This window comes from Gopherus evgoodei, chromosome 2 (genome assembly GCF_007399415.2).
Source record: "Gopherus evgoodei ecotype Sinaloan lineage chromosome 2, rGopEvg1_v1.p, whole genome shotgun sequence".
Taxonomy (NCBI): Eukaryota; Metazoa; Chordata; order Testudines; family Testudinidae; genus Gopherus; species Gopherus evgoodei.
In genome coordinates this window covers 91,191,038-91,211,933 of record NC_044323.1, presented here as the reverse complement: position 1 = coordinate 91,211,933, position 20,896 = coordinate 91,191,038, and the positions used below count along the sequence as shown (strand labels likewise).

Below are 20,896 nucleotides of genomic sequence, written 5' to 3'. Positions count from 1 at the left end.
AGAAATCCCAGAGGCTACAGCCATCCCATAGTGCCACTGATAACCATGAATATTAAAAACTTCTGGATGCAGTAACGGAGACAAACCCGCGGAAAATATCAGAAAAGGTGTCTGAACATATTATTATTTCAGACAAAACAAAAACTGCATGAAAAGTTGGTGCCCTCTTCTGGATAAGAAGTTTTTAGTCTGAAGTTTAAGGGCACAATTCATCATGTATAGTACTTAGCCACTTAAACATGTTTTAATAGGTCAATAACCCACAGATTGAATACACCTGTCCAGCCCTTAAACTGATAACTTGACATATAGACAGACTAAATGCAAAGTTAATTTTTATATCTAAGCGTGGTTACATTGAAATATTTCCTATAGTGAATACTCTGCTATGCAATTTCTTGAAAGCGTATCACACATCAGCAGGTTACATCACAACATTGTTTATTATGTGACTTTTTACAATACAAACAAAAATACAGAAATGCAGTATATGAATACAGCTAAATGCAAAATGGTGACTTTTTCAAGAGGCCATGATTCCCATTTCTAGTAAAATAAAGAAAGACTGCACACAGGTAGAAACAGGTTGGTAGTTAACTCCACAATTTTGCCTAAAAATGACCTATAAATGCATTTTCCTGCTACTTACCATAAAATGTAAAAAGGGAGTTAAAGGAAAGATTTACTCACTGGTTCCTACCATATGAAAGAAGCTATATTCTATTGAGCAGGGCCAATATATGAAAAAATATCTAAATTAAATGTTATTACAAAAATGAAGCAGTAATGAAATTCTTCTGGCTAAAGAAGTTACTAAATGAGGATAGCATATATTTAAAGAATCCAAAACAAAGAAGGGTTGTTATAAAAAGCTTTAGGTGCACTGTAAGCCTATACGTTTGTTTTTCCATGTGTATTTTTAAACAATGGAAGTGTCAAAAAATAGGGCAACTGTGTTAGACTAAATTACATTATTGTATATGCTGCACTGAATGGAATTCTTGTATTATAATAGAGAAGCATAGTTTGTATCATATTATGGCAATTTATCCTCACTGAAAACCTTCCAGAGTCCTTGTATTTTGGAATATCCTGTAAATAAAAAAAACAACAACAAAAAAAAAACCCACCAGAACATGATTGTACAACAGTAAAATGTTTGTGTTAAAATGACTTTTTTTTTTAAAAAAAGGAAAAAGTACTTAGAGCTGTTATTTTTCCAAGTACACAACATCCTAGACAATTCAAGGCATCTCAATCTCCATCAAAATTAACAAAAAAATTGTCATGCTGTTAAATCCATCGTTATGGATACAACTGGTGCAAAATTGGTCAAATGGATCCAACGAACACTGGTGTCCAGGCTGGCATATTGGCAACTAATACATAACTGGTGGTCAATAGATGTATTTAAAAGATCTTCCCTTTCTTCTTGTTCTTTTCCAAGGTTCTAAGAAGAAAAAACATTTTAAAATAAAAAAACATTTTATGGCCAAAAATTTCAGCACATTATGTATATCTTTTTAAAATATGCAATTTTCAGCTGTCCTAGTTTAGATACAGGATGGAATTTTCCTTGGCATACTACGCACACAGCACTGGCATAGCAATAATTTTGCCATTACACTCCTACTTCCAGGAGATGGAAGATCTGATGGCTTTCAGTCAGATGTTTGAGTTCCCAGCCCTCAAATAAAAGCCGAAGAAAAGGTAAGTAAAATTAAATCAGCCTTCAAATTCTAATAAAGTTTTCCTACAGTGATGAATGGCACCTGTTGAGGTTGGTTTTATTTAGCAAGTACTGAACATGTTTGCCTACTATAGAAGCTAAGGTTCTCCTCATTTCCAAAATATGCTCATATATACCAAAAAGCAGTGTGATATTTTCACTATTTTGAGTAGGCCAAGCAAAAATGTTGATGGTCAAGCGTGTAAAGATGTATTTTCTTTTAATAATTATTACAGAACATGTGGAACATTAGATACAAACAACTTCAGCAAAAATCCTACGTACCTGGAAGAATTCTGTTGTTCCAAAATACGCTGTTGAGTTTCCCAGTTGGCTTTCTCATCCTCAAACTGGCGGCGCTTTTCCTCTAATTCTTTATGCTGCGCCTCCAAGTTCTTTTTCATTTGCTCATGGCGTCGTTGAAGCTAAGAATTTGATGCAAAGTACATAGTCAAAAACTGCACAAACACTGCAACATTAGAAAGAAGATTAGAAGTTGTATTGTATGGTATGCCACATCAGCTACTGTAACTAACTGAGGACCCTAGTTAGAGACCAAAACTGTTGATTCCACTCTCTACCACTTCTACCTATCTTCTTCACCATCTTCCCTCCAAACTTCTCGAGCATGCGGACTATACCTCCTGCCTTTATAATCTATAATGCTCTAATGCCTCAAAGCCATAATCCCATTATACAATCATAAAAGTGATGGTCCCTGGCCCAGAGAGCTTACATTCCAAGCAGAAGACTAGGAAAAAACAGCTGGAGACAGACGGGGGGGCACAAAGCAACAAGATGATTAGAACAGTATAAGCATTGATCATAGCCAAACAGCCACCTAGCCAATCACAATCCATAGAAGAATCTTCAGTTTCATGCTAGATCTACTGCTTTTGAAGCAGACCACTCCCCTCCTCAGAATTTTCTGACTGATAACCTGTTCTATAATGTCTCTCTGGGGGAAGGGAGAGCACAGAGTCAATGTGTTAAAACCTCTCTCTACTAGCTGCTAAGTGGTGTTTAAAAACATGTTAAAATGTGTTAGCTGACATGTTTTAAAAACACCACCTTTCCCCCTAGTCTAGATAGGACCTAAATGACTGACATCCTCTGGACATGTCACCGGCAATAGCTATTCATCTTCCCCTGCCTCCACTCCCCTCTTGATTCAAAAGTCCACCATACTACCCCTCATGGTGCCAGCATAAGACCATAGTGAAGACTGAGCCTACAAGAAAAACAAGGGTTTCTCCACCGCTGTAGGAACTCCACCTCCTCCAGTGACATTGGCTATGTCAAACAAACATTTTTTCATTCACCAAACTGTGTTTACACTGGGGACTAGGTTGGCAAAGCTATGAGTCTCAGGGGTGAGGATTTTTCACACTTGAGTGCTGTAGCTATGTCAACCTAAATTATAAGTGTAGACCAGGCCTGACTCCCTTCACTGGCTTCCTCTCCCCTTTGATATCAGATACAAGCTTTTAATTCTTACTTTCAAAGCTGTGTAAAACCCAATCTGTATTTACATTGCTGCTCTTATTTTCTCCTACCCTTCACCTGCTGTCTGTGCTCCTCTCAAGCCTCCTTCCCAAATGACCCTTGCATTGTCTCTTGCTTTTGCTTTCACACTTGATTTCACTTCAGAACTCCCTTCCTCTACTTGTTTGCCAAACAATCTCTCAGCATTCAATCTCACTGAAAACAGAAGTGTTTCAGAACTTTATTTAAATAAAGTATTGCAGCCTTGTTCTTTAACCTATATTACATCCCACATACTTGAACAAAGTAATGGTTGCTAATGTACTATCAGAGCCATTTAGAGTGCACACACCTCTCACAACTCAGTCTTAAAGTTAAGATATCTTTGCTGACAGAATGTAAAAGCGTATCTAAATACATAACATGAATTCTTCCCAAACTGAAGTAAAAGTTAAGGTTAAGGTTGTGTTTTGAGTATGCCTATTAGGAATTAGTGTGTGTTGTGAAGTGGGCTGTAGCCCACAAAAGCTTATACTCAAATTCGTTAGTCTCTAAGGTGCCGCAAGTAATCCTGTTCTTTGTGTGTGTTGTGGGCAACTGTATATAAAACGGAAGCCAGGAACATCTTGATATTATGGTATAGGCGGTAAGATGCAAATTGTGGTTGGTTTAGATATCAATACTGATGTAACTGGTGATTTTCTTGATTCTACGTGACTGTATTGACAAGCAACCATATAATTTTAAAAACCATAACTATGTTAAAAATGAGGCAGGGGGCACGTTCCAGGACTATTAGCAAAGAAGTTAAAATGCCACTGTGATATAACCATATACGCTCTTGATAAGGCCTTTGAAAGTCCACCATAGTAAAACAGCCAATCTCTGCAGGGCTCTCTCCTGAAGACTTTGTGGTGATCTGTAGGTGGGTCCATGCTTTTATCCATGTTGAAAGTGTACCAATGTGTGCAAAGTTTAACATGAATAAAGAATACACCCCTTGTCATTCTTATGTTTGTCTCCTTTCACGTAGCCCATGTTCTCTGTAACCCTCCAACCTCTTCCACACACACGTCCAGTACAGCTTTCTTCATGCTCCAGCTACATCTCTTCCCTCCATGACCCGTGTCCTGAAAGATGTTTTCTTGCACCAGGCCCATAGTACACTCATCCTAAAGTACTTAGACATACTCCCTGAACCCAATTCAAATCTCCTTGTATATACCCCCTCTGCTGTCTTTGAACTTGTACAACTTAATTTTGTAGATGTTTACAAGTTCAATAGGGAGCAGAAAGCATACACTGGGAAGGCAATATGAGTTGAGAGAGGTTACGGAAGCAGACTTTAGTGGACTGAGTATGTAACAGGAGAGAGTTTGGGTAGTGAGGGAAGGACAACAGGGCTGGACAGTGAAGTCACCGTCCACTTCTCTCCCATTGTCCTGCCTGCCCCCTTGGCTCCTCAAAGAGTGGCTGGTAGGGGTTCTATAACTGCTTTTAGTACTCCAAGCTTCCTGTAGGCCTGCTAAGATTTTTTTTAATTTGCAGCTATGGTTGTTGTACCAGGCCTCTTTGGAGAAGCTGCCTCCTAGCAGAGCTACAAAATCCACTTATTTGATTTGTTTTACAATTGTGCCCATAGGTCCCAATCAGGATCAGAACCCCACTGTGTTAAGAACTGTATAAATAAGTAATGGCCCGGGGTCTACACTACAAAGTTTTGCCAGCATAGCTATATCAGTAAGCTGTGTGGTTAAAAAAACAACAGCATAAAATAAAAAATAAATCAATCATGCCCGGACAGATAGCTATGTTGGCAAAAACATCTGTATAGACGCAGCTTATATTGGCAAACAGTCATTATGCCAGTATATGCTGTGTCTCCAGAAGATGGATTTGCTGGTTTAGCTATATTGGCAAAGCCGTTGAATGACAGACTAGCCCAGCCTCTGCTCTGAAGAGTTTACAACCTAAAACAATTGACATACAAAGGGACATGAGAGATGAGTGAGTCAAATTATACAATTTTTATATAGATTTGCAATTTTTAAAAGTCACAAAAATTGAAACAGTTGCAAGCAATACCTGTCTACTCCTTAGGCTAACCATCATGAACTGGCTGATTTGTTACAGGCATTATGGCAGAGTAGTCAAAGGATTTAAAGAAAGGGCTTTATTATTGATAAAAGATTCACATTATATAGTGCATAAATTAGCTAAAGTGTAAAGTAATGTTTTAGGGCAAAGACAGACATGAGACTAGAGAGATTTTTAGCATGCTATGATTATGGAAGTGAAACGAGGGGATGTTTAAATATGAAAGTTATCTTGAAAATACATGCTTGCCTCCTTTATTTAAATAGTGAGAGTTTCATTTAAATTCTAATTTAAGGTTATATTTTTAACTATGGAGCCATGAGGGAACCTCCAGAACATGTGTACGTTACACTGTCTTTGAGGAAAGGATTTTCTCTCCGTTGGTCAGCACTGAGCACATTATTGGCATATAATACACATTTTGGTTACCTCAGCTTCAGAGTCCTTCAGTTTCTGAACTTTTTCTTTGACCTTCATTTCAAAGACCTGCTCCATTTCCATCTCCATTTTTTTCATTTTGGCCACATGCTCTCTTCTCTCTTCTTCCATCTGCGCCAGAGGGCTCCTGCCATAAATCCAGAGCAGGTTAATCAATAAGAAAGTAATCTTTTTTACAATACAAGATGACACTGAAAAGCAAGGCAACCAAAAAACAAGACATTAAATGGAATGATGAGTTTGCATGTGCCTCTATCTTAAGTTAAATTTTCATAATTTCAGAAGACTGCATATGTTCGATCAAACTAATGTTAAACTATGAAAAAATAATTTATTTCATAGTGTCAACATCTTACATTTTTTATATTTAAATTTGGGTTAAATATAATGCAGTCATATGTTGAGAATTCTTTACTTACTACCTTTAACAGAACTGCTAGGGCAGTGGTTCTAAACCTGTGGCCCAAGGGCTGCTTCCGGCCCAATCAGCACAGAGCTGCAGCCCATGTGACGTCTTCAGGGCAACAGAGGTAGTATTGGATGTGGCCCACAGTGGTAAATAGGTTGAGAACCACTGCGTTAGGGGAAAGTCAAATCAGGAAAAATTCAGCAACGAAAACTCAAAAATAGAAGTGGCATCTTCCTAGTGATCTTCCAACACTACAGCCCCTCCAATCACCAAAATACTTGTGCACACAAAAATGGAAAGATAGCCTTAAATTAGAACAGAGCAAGAGAAAGAAAGTGTTGTAGATAGAGAGAAACTGATTTTTAAATCTTAATTTCTAAGGGAATTATCAAATAAATTTAAGTTCATAATTTTAGCTTTGTGTTAAATACAATATTTTCCTGTGCTGATTCTTTTGAACGCACAGCAACTTTGAGAGGTTTTGAGCAGTTGGACTTCAGATTTATTTATTTAGCATGGAATATTTTGCTTTGTAAAATGTGTCTAATTCAAATACATGTTTTCAATTTTTTCCAGACACTTTCAGGCAACTGATTTACTAATCTTGTTACTCAGTTTAAAATAGCATTTTAGAAATGTTATAGTCTTCAATGTTCTGTAGAATCCAGTAAAGACTGATTATCTATTTCACTCTTTCTGGCTAATGGTAAGATAATGTATACACTCAGCCCCTTGTAAGAGTAATGGTTTTGGTACTCAAACATTAAGAACAACCAGAACAAATTTCAGCCTGAACATGTATGTTTTTAAAAAACATTTGAAAAAATTATCTCTAACTAGCATATAGATGTAATACTATAATATAAACACACGCACACACACCTGCTTGTGTTATCACTCTCTTGGATATTTACATACACACACACAAAACAAAAATGATAAATGAGCAGGGAATGTCTATCCATCTAAGATGGTCCAACCTTCATCTAAGAAAGCAAACTGTATTTGGAGTTTCTAGGTATGATTACATCAAAAATAAAGTGTCTGCTTTTTGTGCTCCAATGTGTTTTATGCTTCAGAATTCTCCTAAAAATATCTGAGGTAGAGTAAAGCATTTCTAATATGCAGTGCCCCTTTCATTCAAAACTTGCAACTCATTCTTTTAGGAGAGGGAAATAGGGTTAAAAATGTGTAGTCAGTGCAATGGAGGGTGGGTCAAATATGTCTGGGAATTGTTTTGACTGTTCATAGCTCATTTTTTATGTATAACTCAGATATATGAGATTGCCACTAATGAAGTGAAAATGAAATGCATCCTATGAAAATCAAGGCCAACTGAACAGTTTTTAAATTCCAGTATTTTCAAATATGTGCTTCAAAAGGTGACAATTTTAGATATTTGAGATGTATCTGAACTGATTTGCAAAATTTAGAGCAGCACACCAAATGTTGGCAGAATACTAGATTTCAAATAGAAACTGATCCTACTCCAAATTCAGGATTTACTTTTACTGTACAAAGGTTCATTGTTAGCATCTGTACCTTTTGTTGATGAAAATAGCATGTAACTTGGAGTACTGTTCGATTACAAGCCCAGTACAATAATACATAAAACCAATTCATGAGGAGTGTGCAACATCAGGTGTAATGTTTTAGTGAATTTGAGTAGTAGTGTTTCTATTTAAACAAACACATTGTCAAAACATTACAAAATTTAACTTCCTGAAGATATTAATATACCTTTCTTTGAGAGACATGTAAAGTTTTAAAGTGTCTATTCTATGTAAAGAACCATTGACCTAGGGGCCTCGGTCCTACTGCCACTGAAGTCACTGCCAAGACCCCCACTGACTTCAAATGGGAATAAAACTGGCTCCCTAATGACGCCAGAACCTAAGAATTGCCTAGGTATGTCTTTCAAGTCATGTTTTCAAGAAAATTATTCAGATTTCCCCCAAAATGTGAAGTCTTAGCCTCTCTGGAGTGTTCAGTAAGCTAGCAAGTTAATATCCACTGTGGAGTTCTTTACGAGTGGATCAGTACACAGTTCTCATTCTGATAAGCAATGTCTAGAGAAATTAATGGGGTTGAAGCACAAAGGAAAATGGAAGTCCAAGAAAGCATCAGGAACACTCCCACCCTCCACATATAAAATAATATACATGTGTAATATTAACTCTTTAAGGTTTAGAGAAAGTTTATGTTATTCTATGTATACACAAAGTGGAACCTCTGCAAGCCATTTGTATGATAAACCATAGTCAAATGAATGTGACTACACTAACAAGTTTGCCAGTTTAACCCCTCCTTAAAGAGCTGGAAATTTAGAGATGTGGAATTTTCATTACTTAAATTCTCAATAAGCACTAATATAACTATTACTCTGGAACTAATGAGAGACTGCAGAGCCAATCTGGGTGAATTACATAATTTACATACATCCTTCAGTCTGTGTTATTCTCATGCAATTTGACCGAAATCTTTCAAAAGTAAGAGGGAATGTTCTATGAAGAATATTTGTCACTGAAGATATTTATAACTTTTAATCTAAAATGTTAGAGCAGTTTTAGAACAAAAAGCACTAAAGTAAAATCAGATGCAGAAGCTGAATAACAGGAAAACTTAAATTTTGAAACACTTAACATTAAAGGTCTTATGTGTTTAAAGAGTTTTTGTCTGAAGTCTTTGGAAAAATTTAAATAACCACTTACATGCCTTCAACTGTGTCAAATCTAAAAAACAAAAATACAGAGGCTTAGCATGCTTAAATAAAACCACAAAAACTAAAAAGCAGTAATTAAAAAGCAAATTCATTATAGATTCTAAAAAAGCTAATTAAAATTTGTTTTTTCCCCTAAAAGCAAATTTTCCACAGTAAAATGAAAGATTGTTAGTTAAAGCTGGTTATGTTTATTTCAAAATTCAGTTAGTTAATCACTACACCATGTAAATATTAATGCAGATTTGATGTGAAGAGATATTTCAAAGACAGATTACCTACAGTGGTGTGACTAAAGTACGCATGCTTTTAAAGTTATTTTACATATTTTAGTGACATTAACTTAACGAACTTGCTCTAAGTAAGCTTTCTGAAACCAAAGCAATCTCTAGGCTTCTTTGCCTTATAAAATTTGTCACCTAATGAAGGTCATTATATTCAAAGTGAATGACGGATGTTATATTTAAAGAGAGACTGTTCAGGTGCTATAGAAACAGCACTTAACTTTACTGGCCAGCAGAGGTCTCACAGGAGGCTATGCTCAACAGCACTAGAAAGCGTACAATGTAATTAAGTTTACATGGAGTATGGTATCTTAATTTGAGCTTGTTGTGTTAGTATCTCACTGACAATAGTCAAATCAGAAGAAAAGATCAGGTTTCAGCCTTCAGGAACTGGTATTTTTACATGAAATAATTTGCAACACAGTATGAAGCCATTCCTGTTATTAGGACTGCTCCCTAGAACTTCCTGTTCTGTCTATAGGAGGCACAGAATCTTGTGGCAAGGTTATAAACATCCTAGGAACAGTCAAAAGGAGTTAGAAGCATTCTATGCTAAGAAGCAGTTAAAAGGATCTACACATTGTGTATTTTGTTACTCTGTGTGACAGTTTATTGAACATATCTTTAGCCAGATAAGGCTTACCTTTATGTCATTTATACAAAAACATATATCTTTTGATAATAAAGACATGGTTTATTTTTAACCTCACTGAAAATGTCTATTTCACATCAAAAAGTGAATATAGGACTTCTCAAATTAAGAATTTTTGGTTTCAAGTGCCAATTTTAGTATATGCCACACAGTGCACGTGTACAGTTACACTTATTTGCATAGTGTGAAGAGACAAGTTATCCATATACCTGAAGGTTACCCTTTGACATAATATTTTTTAGAGATGGGATGATGTTGAAAATGTGAAGGAATCAGACACTAAACCTAAAATACAAAAAGGCTACGTAATCATGGAAAAAACATGCTTTGGATTTCTCTTAAACTAATGTGTTATTTGTAGAACAGCTGATTATAATATCAACTAAGCAAGGGAGGAATTCAAGGGAGTCATAAGGCAAGAAAAATAGTTTTGGTGCATTCGGAAAATACAGAATGTATCTTGCAGCACATATTACTAATTCTGTTTTCATAGTCAAACACTGAGTTTTGTTCAAAGAAATAAGCTAACATTTACCCAAGGAACAGAGCTGCAAAGGCTAATATGTTTACATTACCACGGGGGGTGGGAGGGAGGGAGAGAGAGAGAGTGTGTGTGTGTGTGTGTAATAAAAAATACTCACAAAGGAACTGTGTATCCCCAATAAACTCAACATTTAATACAAAATACAACTGTCAAATATGACTCATAGGTTATTTTGATAGAGAGAGAGTGCTCCACTGATGTCAGTAAATCTCTGATTAATCACGACCAAGGTGAATGCAAGGTTTCTGATGTTTTATGAATGGGCTCACCCACTTCAAGTGCTCCCCTAGACAGACACAAAAATTCTAAAGTAAGCCAGAACCACAAACTCTAGCTGCCAGCAATGTCACACACTGCTTTTGTCTCTCATGGCACAAGAAAAAAAATGGCTCAAGCATTGCCTTATTCCACTCCTGCCTTTACCTTCACAGGTGAGCTATTATCCCACCCATAGGAAATCTGAAAGGTTGGTTTTGTCTGTCACAGCCCCAGAGATCACATCAGCCACAGAGAGTAGAGCTTTCTTAGTGAGAGCAAAAATAAGCCTAAGACTCCAGAGGGGAGGCACACATGAAGTGTATTTGTTTTCTTTTCCCCCTTTCTATGAAAGAATACACATGGCAGCCAGATGTGGCTACACAGAGATCATCTTCCTATACGTTGCTCTAAATCCGGCAGGAATCAAAACTGGGGAAGCAAAGTAAAGCAGCCCTGGAGTGGGAGAATGTGGGTGGTGACCAGTTATCCTGCCTGTTAGAATGAGCAAGGAATCCAATGTCTGTACTGTCAGAGTCAAACTGGAGTTATGCTGTAAAACCCAAATAGCTCCAAAAAGTTATCATCTGCATTAAACAGCTGTGCTGTATAATTATATTCTTTTCAAATCAATCCCTTGGAATGTATAGTTACTGCTCTAACCTACAAACAAATCTATACATCTTGTACTCTTACTGATAACAGTACATAATTCTAAAAGTGCCCCAAAATAAAAGAATACACTCTACTAAAACTGTTACTGAAGTGTACTGTTCCATAAAAGCTGTATAAAAATTTGACTCTATTCTCTTTGCTCTTCTTTTCCTTTATTAAAGTGTTGTTGAATACAAATACAGACACTTAAAGATCGTCAGTGTTTCAATACTTATAAAACAGATGCTGTGGCTCAAAGGTTCTTATGGATGAGACAACTGTTTGGTGAGAACAGTGTCAGCCCATTTTTAATTAATATAAAAATCTGAAATGTTTCTATTTTTCAAAAAAGGGCAAGGTAAGAATTTACAATAGGAGCAAACAATTTGAAGCAAAGTAGTGGTGTGTGTGTACTTATAAGATACCGGAGAGGTAGAAGGCAAAATGACAGTAAGCAAACCCAGTTTTGTCTGTTTGAAAAAGAGGCAGGAATCTGAGTGAGACTAAAAAAATTAATGAGGAAGGAACTGGGATGCTGAAGGTTATGGCCTCTGGTCTAGGATCTGGATTCAATCAGAAGTTCTTTCAAAATCTGCAAGAAAATCTTTTTGCTTGTCTGCAAGCACTAAATCAGATATTTGTAGATAACAGTAGCTCCATGATGAATGAAACTGAGGGCTCAAGCTGCCAACTAGCATATAAATTTATTCTTTATTTACCTTAGCTACACAGTAATGAAGTGCTATGATTCTTAATAGGATTGTAAACTGAAGAGATTTGCTACAGAGAAAAAAGTGTTCAGAAGGGCATCTTTGACTTTATTAAAGACATCCAGCTCAAAAGGCCAAACCAGGGACTGTCGTAAAGTGACTGTGGTTGTTTTGGTGGCTGGAGGTAAAATAATGAGCCATGCTTCTGAAAGAGAAGACCACATCAATACTAATCCAGACACCAGTGAGAACTAAAAGAATAGGCAACACCTGCTCTGAATACAAAGGTCTTAGTCATAAGCCACAGGTATTTTTAGTAAAAAAAAAAAAAAAAAAAGTCATGGACAGGTCATGGGCAGTAAACAAAACTTCACTGCCAGTAATCAGCCCATGACTTGTACTATATTCCCCTGACTAAAACTTGGATGCTGTGGGGGGGGCAGGGGAACCTGGGACCCCTGCTGCTGCTGGGTGCGAGGAGGCAGCTGGCAGGCTCTTCACCTGGCTTTGTGTGGCTCCCACAAGCAGCTGGCATGTCTCCCCGAGGTAAGCACTGCCCAGAGCCCTCACCCCATGCTGTACTCCAACCCCCTGATTCAGCCCTGAACCCTCTCCCACACTCAAACTCCTGCTGCTGCTGGGGGGAGGGAGGAGAGGCATGGTGGCCTGAGACTGCCCCAGCAGTGGCAGGTGCAGCTGGCCCAGGGGCTGCCCCAGATTCTCAGGCGGCCCCCGGGGACAGCTGCACCTGCCACTGCAGGTGTCACGGAGGTCCCAGAAAGTCACGGAATCCGCAACAGACTCACAGTCTTGGTGATAAATAAGTGCAGCAAATGTAACATTGGTTTTGGAACCTCTGAATACTGTACACAGAATCTGTAGCAAGCAGCACACAAAGTTTTCAATATTAAGAACAAAGAATGCACTTGCATATTGCATTTTAAGGATTTACAGTGTTCAGACTACATAACATATGGAGAGAGTTTTGGTTTGGGGGCACCGACAAGCAGAAATCTGCTGACGAGGGACAAAACTGAAGTAAGGGTAAAGGTGTGAGATCAACAAAAGTAAAACTTTGGAAGTCAAAGTACATGCAGTGTTTTCCCCTTACTTGACCCTTATTGTAAAAGCAATGGTATTAACTCCAAAATTACGTAACAGAGTAAGTGTGATCAGTTTCTTTTGTTTTTGTTGCAACTTTACATGTCTTGAAGATTCCAAGTTTACATGACATCCACAATTTAATGAGCGTTATAATTCTCATGGAGAAGGCAGAACTTATCAGTCCAGGATACTATTACCACTTCAAAGAGAAAGGACCCTTAAGTTTTTTATACTTAACTACTCTTTTCTCCTCTCACCCCTAAATGCCCAGTTCAAACATCAAATCAAACTTTTACATTTCTCCTTTCCTCCCTAGTTCTCTTCATAATCACTCTACCTCATGAAGATTTTCTCAATAAAATTACCGAAGAGCTGATCTGAGGCATGAGAAGAGGTATTATTGCACTCTTGCCCTCTCAGTCAACCATGCTATGCTATTGTCAGCAATGCAGAGAGACTTTAAAAATAAATTTTAAATCTCTCTGTGAGTACTCAAGAGCCTCAAAGGATGTGGATCAGGATGTTGTAGCAACAGGTTGGGCAAGGTGAGAAACTCTGTCGTGTGTGTAACAACGTGACTAGTCAAAGAACTGATGCTGGTCTACTTTGGACTTCTCTTAACTCCAAAATTTTACTGTGTTTGAACTTGGTTGTGAAAAGTTGATTTAGTGACATGACTATTATGCGTCAGTCAATGTAGCAAGGGGCACATGTTTAGCATGGTGCCAGCTAACTCATTCCTTCAGAACCATATTTAAACAGTAAAATTTTTTTAGTGTGGACAAGCCCTTAGTGTAAAATAGCCATCAGATTGCGACCTGCCCCTGCCAGAGATCAGGGATACCCCTCGCTGAGAAATAGCTGTACAATTGTGAGGCAGTCACTGTATAGTACCCCTACACTCTGATACTATATTGGAATGCTATTCTCAGTCAATCAAGGAAGTATACCATTCATGACTAACTTGCCTCAAGAATAATTAAAAAAAAACAACCTGAAATAATTTGACACTAGCTCCCTCAGACATACATTATGTCTTCACTATTTTCACTATTACATAGATGAATATAGAAAATTTTAAAATGTGTACTGATATCTAACAATTCTTGAAAATAGCTAACTTATGTGTTATATAAACAATAGGAAGAATAAATAGAATTTACATTTTATGTTTCCATAATTTAAAATTAACTGGAATGGCATGCAAAGTACTACCATGAAAGGGACCAAAGTTTTTAGTTCTTTGTTCCTGCACCAGCTGGGGTTGAAATACTGCACTAGCAGCTTCCCTCTCACAAAAGGTATGGTGATGGAAAGATTGCTGTGTGTTACTAACAAGTTTTCTACTGCGATGAGAAGCTTTGAAAAATACTGAGCAGAATCCACTGAACATGGGAAAAAGTGTGTGATTTTATTCTTAGTTATTAAGCACAAAGATAAGGTGAATCCACTCTTCCACAAAAACAAAGTACTGAGCACCAAGAACAAGAGAAACCACAGAAGCCAAAACACAATCTGCGCCCAGAAATAGAAACCCTGATGTCCAAAAACTCTCAAATGATGAATATGCTTTAAAAATTCACAATGAACATTAAACTTCTTGCTTATTTAAACACAGCAGTTGTATAGGTTAGGTCGACTAAATAATTTTAGTGCTCTATTGTGTTTAGATGAGGCCTTCATAACTTGAGGTAACTGAAATTAAGGAGAAAATACAGAATGGTGACATCAAATGTTGATACAAACTTAACACACACTTACTTAGTTAACTGCCCTTTGTTTTTGTTGTTGTCAACTCCATTGTACGTAACAGCTGCCAGTTTTCTGCTCCTGTAGTTCTCATAGTGTACGTTGTTAGTGACATCCTTCAGGTCCTGCATGTGAGTTCTGCCAACAGAAGTACAGGCTATCAGCAGAGTTCACTCTTCATGAATATCAAACATGATCTGAAAACCAGATTACATCATCTTCATTCTGCAGACTTAATAATCCAAATTTATTCTGTCCTATCAAACAATGAGAATTTGAGAACTATTTTTTTAAAATATTTTTGTTCATGGGAGCACCAATATATAAGCCTACTGTTAAATTCTACACAACTAATTCAAAGTGCTAATCAGTAGGGACAAAAGAAAATTGAAGGAGGGTCTCTTTTTTTCTGAGGCGTCATACTACTTTCCTATTACACGCATTTATGTTCATTTCAAACTTAAAGAACAATGGCAGGGTCACAGAAAGGGCAGCATATTGTGCTCAGAATAGCATTTCAAAATTGAGACCTTACTCACCTTATAAAGTAACCTGAGTTCTTTGAAATATGTCACCTGATGGGTGCTCCAGCTCCGGTGTGTCTGTGCCCTTGAATATAGATTTTTGGTAGCAGTGTCCATTCGGCCCGCACATTCTTTGTGCCCTGCATTGAGGCTAAAGTCCCACAACAGAGACTTCAAAGCAGAGGGGAAGGACGGTGCGTAGTGGAGCACCAACAGAGAGAGACATCTCAAAGAACTACAGTTACTGCACAAGGTGAGTAACCTCTCCTTCTTCCAGTAGTGTCCCTGTGGGTGCTTCACTTCAGATGACTCCCAAGCAGTACCCCGCAACGGAGGTTCAGCACAGAGTCCAGCACAGAAGAGAGAACTACACTACCTAAAGCACATCTTATTTCGTGGCAAGCACCAAGGCATAATAATCATTAGAAAAGGTAGGCACTGAGAAGCACTGCTCTACAGATGCCTGCAACTGATAATATCCCTAAACCAAGTGCTCTAGTGCAGTGGCTCTCAACCTTTCCAGACTACTGTACCCCTTTCAGGAGTCTGATTTGTCTTGCATACCCCCAACTTACCCCTCACTTAAAAAATACTTGCGTACAAAATCAGACAAATACAAAAAAGTGTACCAGCACACTATTACTGAAAAATTGCTTACTTTCTAATTTTTACCATGCAATTATAAAATATTATAAAATAAATCAATTGGAATATAAAATATTGTACTTACATTTTAATGTATGGTATACAGAACAGTATAAACAAGTATAAACAGTATAAACAAGTCATTGCCTGTACAAACTGACTTCACTAATGCTTTTTATGTAGCCTGATGTAAAACTAGGCAAATATCGAGATGAGCTGATATACTCTCTGGAAGACATCTGTGTACCCCCTGAGGTACGTGTTTCCTGGTTGAGAACCACTGCTCTAGTGGAAGGTGCTATCACTTGTGAAGTGTGTTGAAGTGGGGTTCATTCACAACAGATCTTAAAACAGCTAGAAATCCACACTGATAACCTCTGTTTCAAAATAACCGAACTCTTGTTTCTGTCCACAATCAGTCTTGGGATTCCTGTCAAGTCTAAATTTTCCTTTGCTCAACTTCATGCTAAATAAGCTTTGTTCTTACAGAACAGCATGGTTGAATTTGTATTGTACTGTTTTTTGGTTGGGTTAAAAGAAATTTGGGAGTGGCCAACTGTCAAGAGGAGAAAAAATATTTACTTTTTTTAATTGTTCCTTGTCATATTGCATGACTAGGGGTTTATTTTGGAACACAGGACTAATATGTTAAAAAGCAATGAGTTTATTCCATAAGTACTCTCCGCAGTAAGACAGTACAGAAGTGTAGAAATTCTCAAACTCTTGCTCAAGTCTAACTTACTATGGTTCAAAGTCTGCCCTCACACACATCCACAATTTCTAGTAACTTCAACAAGAGTTGCATATTTTGAGTCACGTGACAAAACTTAGACATTGTACTTTAATTGGAAAAAACAACTGAAAAACAATACAAAAGTTTGCTTTTAATCCAAATTTTCCTTATTGCCCCCCCTACAGTTTGTTACAGTTTAGCAAACTTTTAAAATGTTGAAAGGTATTATGTACTAAGAAGGCTTCTATTTTTTCCCTCTACATTTCTATTTTCATTTCCTGCATATTTCACTGTCACTGATGTTAGGACAGAAACAAGGTGATTGGTCGAGCAAGTTCTAATCCGCACTATCTAATATCAGGAGCACTAGCAGCTCAATCTTGACCTATTCAAATATTTTATAAATATTTAAGGGACAGACAAAACTTCCATTGCTAATTAGAGAGGAAAAAATATATTTTGGAGGCTATGTCAGATAGCTGCATTTCATTGATTGATTGATGAACAAGACATGACATATTATGATACTTTTATTCTTGTATGATGAAGCAAGAGGTCCGGGAATTACAAAGTAAATATTCTGCATTTTTACTTAAAGTAGAAAGCAGATCAATATTCAACATTTGCACAGGAGTGAAAGATGTCCTTAAAAAAAGGAATATACAATATAAGGAGATAGAGAACACAAGTTTCCTTCTCTTACATTCAGTTGAAATCCTTTCACAATAGGGGTGCAATGTTCCACATAAACTACTTACCTTATCAACATGTTCCTTAGAATTGTGAAGTCACAGTGTTCACCATTTTCAACTGTGGGGAAGAAGGTAAAATGTACATTAAGACAGTGTAACCAAAACTTGTGCCATACATAAGGTAGAGGGAGATACTGAGATTGAATATATTTGATCATTGATGTTTTCCTATGTATAAACCTCCCATTTCCCTACACGTGCCCCCATATTTCTTTTCCAAAGCGAATTTTATACTTTTCATTCCAGATTATGTCAAAAAGCTTAACAGACACATCTCTCACCCTGCCTGAAATGCAGTAGCTGTTGGACAGTATGTAACATTTCACAAGCTCAGGACAGAAAGTGAAGAACAATTTCCAAATGAAACAGGTGAATTTAAGGTGACACCAACTTTTAAAAAATTGTGTTAATTTTTTCATCTATATTGTTACAAATAGCACCTAAGATTACTATAACTGAAAGATGAGAGTGTTCTAAATGTCAATGTGTACTTAATGAAACTAACTAAATAATGGCTGTTTAATGTACAGCTTCCTCAGTGCAACAGAGAAAAATATTTAAGAAAATGTGATCGTAAAAAAATTTGGTAGGGGAATTCAGGGGCAAGTGTACTACTTCATATTTAAAAAACTGATTAGATTTCAAGTTGACAGTGCCTCTATGCAGGTAGAAAGCAATAATCTCAACTGCATTTAATCACAATTCTGGGACAGACATCCATATACGGGTTTGCAAAGAGCCACTGAACCCTGTACTATCTGAGACAAAATTCCATATAGGATATGTTAAAAATTTTGGATTGCCATATTACCACATAAAAATATAAACTCAATTTTACAAGGGAAGGGACATCAAATTTGATACCAGATAAGTTCTACCAATTTAATAGATACAACAGTTAATTTTTCAAAGTTATAATGTCTGAACTTAATAGTACTAGAAGCAGACACAAATAAACCACAGTTTTATGCATCATCTTTAAAATATTTACATACGAGTAAAAGTATTCAAACAATCCAGAAACTTTAAGACTATATGTTGACTTTGCCAGAGAGCAAGGGTAAGGAAATCAGCACATAACTGACTAAACTCATTTTCCTTGTCCCCAGTGTCCTGATTTGCCAACTTCTTCCCCAAACAAGGCTCCAACACACCAAGCCAGGTGCCATCACATGACTTCTCCTGACAGCAAAGTCTATCGGGATCAGGAAAATCCTGTTTTCAAAATGTTGCATGTATTATGTATATTTACTTCAGAAAGACCAAATCAATGTTAATTACACCTAATTAATCAAAAGTTCTTAAATTAGAAAGGAGCTATGTAATCTGACAATCCTACAATAAAAGAAAAATGTAGTACAATATATTGATAGCAAACCCCCTTTCAAAAATTTGCCAGTTTACTAAAATCCCAAATATACCAATGCACTCTTGCTTTCCAATGAGAAATTAAATCAAAGCACACAAATATCCACTGAATTTCATGCTAGAATTGATGATTCTATCTTAATTGCTAATTTACATAGTTTGAAAATCATAAGCCTGTTAACTATTTACAGACATTTACATAGACAAACACTAACTCACAAGATGGAGGCCATTACACCACTTCAAGTGTATGAGACTGATAAGTGACTAAAATGGAAATTACATGTAGTTCTTTGCTTGTGAATCTGAACTGTGGCTTTATTTACAGAATCCAATATCTGGTGAGTTTGTGTTTAGAGATGGAATGGCAATGTAAACTATGGGAAAATTCCAACAGGACTAGAATTCCAGCAGATCTACATAATGACCTGAGTGTCCGCTGTTAATGGTCCCAGAATCATTAGTAAACACTGGATCAGATCAGAGTTGTTATAGATGCTCACTCCCCCCGTCCCCCATACTTGGATCTGCACATTTAATGCATTCAGGTTAATTCTACATTTGCACAGTGGTCAGACTAACTGAGCAGACATCATCATCAAAAACCAGGACATAAACATAACTTTACTGAGAGCAGCTCACTGCAAAATAATATTCTGCAAAATTGAAACCCAATGATGGTCTTTGTAAGACCTCGAGTTCCTCATTTTATCTTTATTTAGTATGTATTTAAATATTCAGTGGCTGAGCAAACTGAGACCATGCACTCGACCCAATGTATTTGCTTACAGATAGAACCGTGAAAGATACTGAATGATTTCTCCACCAGTCAAAGAAAAGTAGTAAGAATAGTAGGAGGTATGGAGGAAGAATGGGAGACAATGGTATGGGGAAAGGGACATGGGAGACAGAGCCCCTGGCATATGGAGAGACAAACACACTGGCATATGGGAAAGGGGATCACAGAGTCCTGGCATTGGGAGGGTGCAAACATGGAGCTTGTGGAGGGGAATGAAGGAATGTAAGGAGCCCCTGGCATGTGCTATCTGAGCTCAGCCTATAGAAGGAACAAGGCTTGTGACCCTGTAATACAATTTCATGCAACATGTATACTCCACAGTTATTTTACTCCAAGTAATTTTAATTCCTGATTTGACATTCCATTTATATAACATGTGAAATTATACTCTCAGTAAAATATTATTTCTCTGATCATTCTATCAATAGGTGGTATATTCTCATGAGATAGATCAAGGAGACAAGTCTCAAATGAGAGTTATAAAAGTTTGTTTTTAAAGTAATGAACGGTATCACCATTTAATATTTCAAATGTCTAAACCAAGAGCCTTAGGAGCCCCACCCCCCATGTTCTACTAAAGCTGGTTTATACTCTACACCAAAACCCATTTCCTGTCAGACATGCACTTCAAAGAACTGTAGCACTTCTTTTAACGTATATGTACATAGTGTGCTGTTTTGTTTAGTACTGTTTTGTTTAGTACCATTAACTTGGTTCATAGTTAAGCTGCTTTAAAAAAATTTGCTTCATAAAGTTTATGGATAAGACAATTATTGTGGTAAATACAACGTAAAACAAACAATCTTTGGTGGTCACTCCAGCATATGTTGCAGTTGGGTACATACATATGCAAACCAAAGATACAATAAAACTTCTCTTTGCAAATGCAGCTGTTGAAGCCTCTGTGTTTGGGTTTTCATATACCACATTTATCATGCATGCAAAGAGGAATGGTATGCAGCAGGCAAATATTAAATAATAGCAGTTATCTCATAAAAAACAGTTATCTTCAAATCTATACTAAAAGAGCAAACTATATGTATTTCCACTTACAGTAGGTACAAAAAGCAAGTATCAAACTTTAATTAGACTTTACATGGGTTGTCAAATGAAAATGCATCTTTGAACTCAATGTAAGATGAAAACTTTCAGCATGCTCAACTCTTAAGGTCAACAGCTTTAGGAAAAACAACAATTTATTATAGTCTAGCAAAAATAAGATGATCTGCCAGGAATTTTAAATTGT

General features: G+C 36.9%; 1 protein-coding gene across 6 annotated transcripts in view; it reads right to left on the bottom strand.

Moving 5' to 3' along the window:
• Window positions 1-424: 424 nt before the first annotated feature.
• The window catches only part of SEPTIN7 (septin 7), a 128,971-nt gene continuing 108,499 nt past the window's right edge, over window positions 425-20,896 (bottom strand). For 4 of the 6 annotated variants that reach the window (XM_030551353.1, XM_030551351.1, XM_030551350.1 and 1 more), the window contains 6 exons: window positions 17,490-17,541; window positions 14,842-14,967; window positions 8,870-8,890; window positions 5,741-5,876; window positions 2,015-2,154; window positions 425-1,450 (listed from right to left, as the gene is read on the bottom strand). In XM_030551353.1, coding sequence (XP_030407213.1) covers window positions 1,411-1,450; window positions 2,015-2,154; window positions 5,741-5,876; window positions 8,870-8,890; window positions 14,842-14,967; window positions 17,490-17,541 — 515 coding nt within the window. In that variant the 3' untranslated portion in view covers window positions 425-1,410. The remainder of the gene's footprint in view (window positions 1,451-2,014; window positions 2,155-5,740; window positions 5,877-8,869; window positions 8,891-14,841; window positions 14,968-17,489; window positions 17,542-20,896) is intronic. The other 2 variants (XM_030551355.1, XM_030551354.1) reach the window with 1 other exon arrangement.